The 7,500-nt window shown below is 50.4% G+C and overlaps 4 protein-coding genes across 6 annotated transcripts in view; all 4 read right to left on the bottom strand.

The window, feature by feature from the left end:
* Positions 1-2,334, bottom strand: part of LOC126569153 (uncharacterized) — a 6,041-nt gene extending 3,707 nt beyond the window's left edge. Inside the window, exons 1-3 of one of the 3 annotated variants that reach the window (XM_050226064.1) lie at positions 2,239-2,334; positions 2,037-2,166; positions 1-1,527 (exon numbers count right to left, since the gene is read on the bottom strand). The exon at positions 1-1,527 is cut by the window's left edge and continues 1,941 nt beyond it. In XM_050226064.1, the coding sequence (XP_050082021.1) occupies positions 1-1,527; positions 2,037-2,130 (1,621 nt within the window). In that variant the 5' untranslated portion in view covers positions 2,131-2,166; positions 2,239-2,334. Of the gene's footprint in view, positions 1,528-2,036; positions 2,167-2,215 lie in introns of all 3 variants that reach the window. The other 2 variants (XM_050226063.1, XM_050226065.1) reach the window with 2 other exon arrangements.
* A 388-nt stretch (positions 2,335-2,722) lies between these two features.
* Positions 2,723-7,500, bottom strand: part of LOC126569679 (rootletin) — a 14,240-nt gene continuing 9,462 nt past the window's right edge. The window contains exon 12 of the mRNA XM_050226935.1: positions 2,723-2,852. The gene's annotated coding sequence lies outside the window, so the exon portion shown is untranslated. The remainder of the gene's footprint in view (positions 2,853-7,500) is intronic.
* On the bottom strand, positions 2,873-6,236 carry LOC126569681 (zinc finger protein 493-like). Its single transcript, XM_050226939.1, has 3 exons — positions 6,166-6,236; positions 3,719-6,089; positions 2,873-3,637 (listed from the first exon to the last, which is right to left on the bottom strand). The coding sequence occupies exons 1-3, from the start codon at positions 6,213-6,215 to the stop codon at positions 3,263-3,265; spliced, it is 2,796 nt and encodes a 931-aa protein (XP_050082896.1). The 5' UTR covers positions 6,216-6,236; the 3' UTR covers positions 2,873-3,262.
* Positions 6,246-7,317, bottom strand: LOC126569690 (ADP-ribosylation factor-like protein 6-interacting protein 4). Its single transcript, XM_050226949.1, has one exon. It carries the CDS (start codon positions 7,272-7,274, stop codon positions 6,582-6,584), a length of 693 nt encoding a protein of 230 aa, XP_050082906.1. The 5' UTR covers positions 7,275-7,317; the 3' UTR covers positions 6,246-6,581.

Here is a 7,500-nt window from a genome sequence, read left to right as displayed (position 1 = left end):
TATCGTTCACTTCTTGATCCTCCTGGCTGAACTCATTCGCGGTACGAGACGCTCCACCACCGCCGACAATCGGTACCATTGGGGATTCGTTGCGACTAACAGTGGCACCGGCAAGCTGCAATGGTTGATCGATAGGCAGCGGACTGGACGGGACACTGTTACTGTTGGTCGAAGTAGCCGTCATCGTTGTCGTGGTGACACTGTTGCTACCGACTGTGGTGACAGCACTGGTGCTCGACAGCTGCAATATCGATTGGTTCCGATCGTTCAGCACCCGCAGCAGCTTCTTCGAGGTGACGACCGGTAGGGGAAAGTCGTAATTGAAATGTGACTGCCCGTTGGGGTCCTTCTTGATCGGGGACGCCGGTTGCGATGGTGTCCAGATGGCTCGGGCCGTAACGGGCTTAACCGACGTTGGATAGGGACGGTTCGTGCTCGGCTTGAGATCTTTCATTGGCGTGGTTTCAGGGGTTGCTTCCACGGCTGCCTCCGGTGGTGACGCTCCATCAGCAGCCGCTGGTTGCGGGGCCGGATGCTGCGGAATCGTATAGCTGGGAGTCGGTATCGGAGTGTGAGGCACGGTGCTGGTCGGCGGAGGCGTCGGTTGCATGAGATTACTGTTGGGTGACCAAAACGAATTCTGCGCCGTAATTGTGCACAGCTGCTGATCGAGCGATAGCGTGTTGAAGAAGTTCACATTGGCCTTCCAGGGGAAATCGAGCGCTCTACCCGCCGTGTACTCGTACGGCTTGATGGGTGTCATGTAGCACGGACACTCTGAATTTCCCGACCCAAGTGCCATCAGCTGGGAATGACTGTCCAGGGGTTGTGGTTCGTGCGTTTCCAGCGACATCCGTGCGCACTCGTTCACCACATCGTGCGGTTCCATATTCTTCCATCGCTGCTGACTCGTTTCACTGTCACGATCCGATAGAACCAGGCGCGGATGAATTTTAACCGTATCCAGCAGCGGCTTGATTGTGTGCTGAAACACGGCCTGTCTACCGCCCGAAGCGTACTCCTGCTTCAGAAAGGCCACAAAATTGCACGGATACATGCCGTACAAACGGGTAAACAGTTCATACAAACCAAACTGTAGGTGTATTAGCTGGTATTCAGGGAGCTGTGTCTCGTTTTGTTTCCACGTCGCCAAATAGTTGAAAACGTCAAACAGATCCTGCACAAAGCTGCCCATGGCCAGCGGAATCACCGGAAGCAGATCGATGATGCACAGGACCGCATTGATCAGGGAGGTGATATCCTTCTCCAGTTTGGACAGTTTCAGCACGTCCTTCACCAGCTGATGCGTTCCCACCTTGTACAGCCATAGCGGGCGCTTCTGGATGATGTGGCCAAACAGTGTGAGGCCAAGCGCTTTAGTGCTGCCGTTGCGGATCCACTCGGAGAGCTTATCGAAAATGTACTTATCGTGTGGTTGTTGCACCTTGACCAGTATATCTACTATCCGCACGGAGGACGTCTGGCCAAAGTATTCCATCATATTGCACGCCAACCATGATTCCTTCGCTGCAACAAAACAACAAGTCAGATATGAGATGCGCCACAGTAGGCTGGGCAACTGGGTGGGATCGCAAACGATTCAAGAGCAAAGGCACATACGAGCCCAAATAATGACGTCGGTTTGTGTGTGAGTGGCCAGTGATAAGAGAGCAGGCTAATCGCACCGGTATCATCAGTAATTTCACTTTCATTCACTGCCCTCCTCCGCACCGCAATCTCTCGGCCCGTGTGGCCTATGCATAATGAATCCTTCAGGGACGGTTTCGGTCTTCTGTTTGAAGACAACTTTGGAAAGAATTGGAAGCTACTGTTCGCTGACCCAACCAAATTGTAAAGAAGAAATCGCAGATGGCAACAAAGATGTTTTTGTAATCCCAGAGCAGAGGAGGTACAACCAAATCGGGTGCCTTCTTCTAAAACCATCAGCAAGTGAACGGCTTTTGTGCCAGCTCCTTATCACGGGCCGTGCTCTGAATGGCTCGCATATCAATTTACACAACGAAACTACTACTTACTCGAGGTAAATATCTCTTGGAACTTTCTTTTCACTTCATCCACTCGTTCGAGATTGTTTGATTCGAGATCGTCAAACAGTTTGGCCACATCCATCGCTGCCCTCCGCTCCGTCTCGTCTTCCTGAAAGGTCTGTTAACAGTTAACTTGCAGTTAAGTTAAGTAAACTTTGAGATTTTACCACTTTTTACAGCGATTTCTAACCTCGAAGCAACGACGACGACCGCGCACGGTGGGCGACGTCAAAATGGTCCAAAAACAAAAAAAATCACGGTGGGTTTTAGTCCAGTTTTTGGCCTCTGGTTTCTCCCTCTCTCATCACGCGCGAGAGCGAGACAAACACTCTCGACTTTTGAACCGCCGTGTGTAAACGAATCGAGATATTTCAAAATTCCCCGTGATTTTCCTTAAATTCTCCGTTAAATTGTTTTTTATCTTTGTCTTGCTCCTTTGAACGATTTTCGTATGATTTCACCTGTTCAGACGATAAAAGAGCGATTTCTCATATAATATCTCCGTTTCGGTATGTGCTAAAAGCAGCAAAACTCCAAACATGTTCTTAAACCTGCGGTCACTCCGCCAATAGGATCCGCTAGGGCAATTTATTTAAAATGAGGTGTAATCCACATATTTCATCGTAATGTTGCTAGTATACTTACCCTGCGACTACTTATAGTAGAGCCAGCCATATGCAGTATTGAACGCAGTTTACTTCGTACAAGACAAATTACGATCTCAATTACGTACAACTACAGTCGAACAAGGAGAATTCAACGGAGAAGTCTTCCTAAAAGAACAAATGAAAACGCGTGGAAATTCTGAAATCGGAAAGAAAACAAAGATTAAAGGATAATTTAAAAAGTAAAAGATACGGATACGAGGTTCTAGTTAGTTCTGTACGAAAAATAGCCAAAAATTTAGCATCCAAAAACAGATTGAAATAGGAGGTGAAATATCTTAGTTTAATTTAGGCTTATTATTTTATTCCAAATCATTCTCCATCAGCTCAGTTCTAGCTTGTTAATCAAACCGGCTACTTCGACGTTCTTCTATTCGGTAGATAATTCCCTTTTTACAATTCTGTTGACCTTATCGGCCAATAAGATATCGCTCGTTGCGTTACGTTAAAGGAAGTTAACTTTGTGAGTATTTCATTAGTAAGATTATGGCCGTAGTTACGTTACGATCGTGATCGTTGCCTATGTTATACTTGCAGCAGCAACGCCCCTCACTGCTCCAAACTGGAAGGAAGCTCCTGCTTGATGTTAGGGGCTCCGTTTGAAAGATCGTTACAGTTGCTACTAAGCAGCAGTTCAGAAAGACTGCCGAACTCGTGGGGCAGTAGCTGTGATGTAGGCCGTAGTTCTTGGTCCACTCCGTCAGGTTGCTCGGCCGTGTCCACCGTAATCCCATCGGAATGCACCGACATCTGATGGTGATTAACGTCCCGCAGTCGGGTGAACATACGGGGACAGAATGCACACTTGAGCAGCTGTGACTGGGCGGCGGCCGATGAGTCCTCGGAATGGTAGCGCACTTTATGCATGGCCAAGTAGCGGTACCGATCGTACATGACGCCACACTCGTTGCACGGGAAGCGGAGCTGTTGGGTGTGGATTCGAAGGTGCGACTTTAGTGTTGTACTGTGAATGAAGACCTTTGGGCAGTACGTGCACTTGTGTACCTGTTTGCGACCAAACTTCTTGCGTCCTTTCAAGCACTGCTCGCAGTTATGTGGCCGGACGTTCGCGTGACCCGACAGATGGTCAAGCCATTCGTCGCGCTTCTTGAAGATCGTCGCACAAACGCTGCAGCGGCAAAGCTTGATTGGCTTGATCGTCGCTCCCGCGTCTCCGTCCGCCGCCGCGTCCATACCGTGTTCCTTCGCGATGTGCCGCTCACACTTACGATAGCGATCGAACAAACTGCCGCACCCTTGGCACCAGTACTCCTTTCGTTTCGATTTTTTACGCTGCTCCGGCGAAGGATCATCATCCGTCCGGTACGGTTGCTCAGCACGATCTTTACCATGGACCATAAAGTAATGGCTGGCCAGATCCTGCTTGCGTAGAAATATTCGCGGACAGTAATCACAGCTAACCCGGTTCACAATGGTCGGCGCACTATCACCGTGATAGCGCGATTTGTGAAAGGAAAGCTGCCCTATCCGCATAAACTGCACACCACACTCGTCACACCGGTACGGCAGCTGGCCGATGTGGTACATCATGTGTTTCTGAAGTGCCTGGCGAGTTTTAAACATTTTCTCACATTTCCCGCACGGGTGCAGCTTGATGCCCAGCTTGGTGCGCATTGAATCGACCCGTTCGCTGGTCTCACTACTGCCGGCAGGAGAGCTACACGTTCCTCCATCGAGTGCTGCAGTGATCAGTGGCTTGACATCCTGTTCCTCCTCTCGCCTATCGTACTCGTCCAGTTGCCACTGGTAAGTGGCCAGCACCTTCGGTGGTAGCGGTTCCAACAGGATCACCAGGGATGCGTTGCCCAGAAGAGAAAGATCGCTCACTGTACTCGTTCCATCGTTCGAAGGTTCATCGGACGTCGCTTCTAGGACCGCGGTGCTGACCACCACACTGTGTGTTGTTTCGCTGGAAAATTCGTGCATCTCCGGCAATACCTCACCCCGTCTGGCGTGCGTCATTCGCTCGTGGACCTTTCGATATCGTAGCTCATGGAACTGTCGTGGGCAGAAGCGACACTTGTACGAACCCATGGAAGTTTCATACTTGTCCGGGTGCTTCCGCAACGTATGTGCGTTCAAGTAACCGGGCCGGCTAAATATTGCGGGACAATACTGACAGCAGATGATTCTCTTTCTGCTACGGAACCGTACCACCCCGTCTTGGCTACGGTGCCCCCCTTCAGTCTGATCAGTAGACTCGGCCCCTCCGAGCGAATGCTGATCGTCCATGTGTTCCGAGTACATGTCCTCCGTATCGAACTCCATCGCACAGGTTACGCAATAGAAATCCTTTGCATCCTTGGCTTCAGTCTTCGTTTCTACCGGAACATCCGGAACAACCGGAACAACCGGATCTTCCGACTCCTGCTCCATCTGCTCCTCCTTTATCACCATCATCGGCTCGTGGACGTTCGGTGGTAGGAGCTCCGGATCGGTCATTCCTTCGCTGTCTGCCGGGGGACACTCTTCGAGCATTTCCGGTGCATGGTTTTCCTCGGGAATGTTCGGGTGCATCTGCTTCATGTGACTCGTCCGATCACACTTCCGTAGGAAACTGCGCGGACAGTATCGACACGTGATCTTTTCACCGCGCACTACGGCCACAGCATTCGGACCATGGTACCGTGCCTTGTGTGCGGTCAGATAGTTGACGTTGTAGAACCCACTGTCACATATTTCACACACGAACGGCAACTGGCCACGATGGTTGAGGATGTGCATCCGCAGCGAATAACGATATTTGAAGGATTTCGAACATTCCGGACAAACGAATGATGTCCCTTCGCCCGCTTTCTTGCTAGCCTTTTTGCCGTGCTCTTTCTTTTCGTGGAACTTTAGCCGGGGCAGCGACTCGAAGGAACGTGGACAGCACGAACACCGAAACGGGCGTTCTCGCTGCCCCTTCAGTTTGGTGTGCTTCTGTAAATGCTGCTCGTAGTACATTTGCCGCGTGAATTTCCGTGGACAGTATGCACAACAGATGTTACGCGGCGGTTTGGGCACGGGTTCTTTTGTTCCGTTCACCTTCCGCACCACCTCTGTCGCGTTCTGGCGTGGATCAACCACATCCGGATGCCGCTTTTCTGCGCTCTGCTTTCGGCAACGGCGGAAGATTTCATCATACTTCAAGCAACGATCCCGAAAGCATTTGAACTCTTGCAGTGTCAAGGAACACATTAAGCATATGGAGCTGGGATAATCGACATCCTTCGTTAGTCGCAGTCCTATGCACTCGAACAGGCGCACTCGCAATAGCACACTCGATTTGGGATTACATTCTGGGGAAAACAGAGGCTGGACGTCGATTTCCGAGAAGCAGAAGCGGCAGTAGGTTTCCGGGTACGCGTTCGGCCTAGAAGGGAAGGACCAGGATTTTAGAAAGGATAAGAAAAACAAAGGAACCCTCTGCTCCGAACTGTGCAACTTACACCGCTGTTGGATTATCGTCGACAACCGGTTCCTCCTCCTCGAGATTCATCACACTCTCACTAGCGGCCCCTTCCATCGCTACACAATATCCTGGTTCTCAATCGGCACCGGATAAACTATACTAGGCACCGGATAAACGTTCCGTCGACCCTGCAGCAGCAGCAGATGCACTCCATGGCCAAACTCTCACTGGCACGGACCTAGAACTTGTTCTTTTGCAGCAGCACTTGCAGTTTCTTCACTCACGCAGCAACATCCTCAGCAATCTTCTTCGCCGGAACGCTGTCAGTTTTTCCCGAGAATTACCTGTCAAAGGTGCGTTGACAGAGACAATAATTTTGGATTTTGGATTTCTTGGAATTAAATTTGGATTTTTATTTGCCCCGAAACCAAGAACCTCACGAAATAGCAAACACTACGGGACATTGTTGAATCCGACGGTGCGACGCTGGAACTCGGCCCCATCGGCCGCAGTGGCTTGCCGGTTGATTTCCTGGTGGCGTTCACGGCTCACGAACTCTTCGATTATCTCTCCATCACCTTTAATCAGCCGTGCCCGGCCCGTTGCCGGATCGACCACACGGCGAATTACGGACTGCCGGGCTTCGTATTCTTCCCTTGTCTCCGGCGCTCTTGCCTTTCGATTCATCAACCCTAGGGGAACACCACAATCCAGCAGGGAAGCATCGTCGGGCTTGTCCGTGGTTGGCGCCGGTTGTTGCTCTCGGATCCGAGCAGCCTTTCGTTCTTCTTTCACCTTCCGTTTGGCTGCTTTCTTCTCCAGCTTCTGCTTCCGTTTAGCCTTTTTCTCCTTGCGTACCGCTTTCTTGCGAGCTTTCTCTTCCTTCTTTTGGAGTTTCAACAGTTTACGCTTCAATTTCTTCTTTCTACGCCTGCGTTCCGTGCTAGAATCGCTAGAGCTGCTGCTACTGCCGCTGCTGCTGCTGTTGCTGGTACTGCTGCTGGTGCTCTCCGAGGATGCATCCCGCCGTTTCCGTTTGGCCCTGCTTCTGTGGCCGGTGCTGCTGATAGAGCTGCCAGAGCTGCTACTTGACGATGAGCTAGAGCTATCGCGTCTCGATTTCCTGTTCCTTTTGCCAATTTTCATAGCACCCAACTGGCTAGCAACGGAAATTGGGTTCACTGTTCTGAACGGGCATCTGACAGTTATTTGTTGACAAAAAGTTCCAAAGCAAAACACAAACTACCCGAAAATTTGTTTTTTCTTTCCAAGGTATCATGGGATGCATCATCAAACAATAGGAAGGAAGAAGGAATATGCATTTTCGCACATGCATTTTAGAAAAGAGGCTGAACGTAACCGTACACAAAAA

Source organism: Anopheles aquasalis, chromosome 2 (genome assembly GCF_943734665.1).
Source record: "Anopheles aquasalis chromosome 2, idAnoAquaMG_Q_19, whole genome shotgun sequence".
Taxonomy (NCBI): domain Eukaryota; kingdom Metazoa; phylum Arthropoda; class Insecta; order Diptera; family Culicidae; genus Anopheles; species Anopheles aquasalis.
This window is presented reverse-complemented; position numbering and strand designations above follow the sequence as displayed.

Coding starts and splice junctions, on each gene's coding strand:
- LOC126569690 (XM_050226949.1), bottom strand. CDS start 7,274: ATGAAAATTGGCAAAAGGAACAGGAAATCGAGACGCGATAGCTCTAGC.
- LOC126569681 (XM_050226939.1), bottom strand. CDS start 6,215: ATGAATCTCGAGGAGGAGGAACCGGTTGTCGACGATAATCCAACAGCG. Junction 6,090..6,165: donor GACGATAATCCAACAGCGGT/GTAAGTTGCACA, acceptor CTTCCCTTCTAG/GCCGAACGCGTACCCGGAAA. Junction 3,638..3,718: donor AGAAGTTTGGTCGCAAACAG/GTACACAAGTGC, acceptor CACACCCAACAG/CTCCGCTTCCCGTGCAACGA.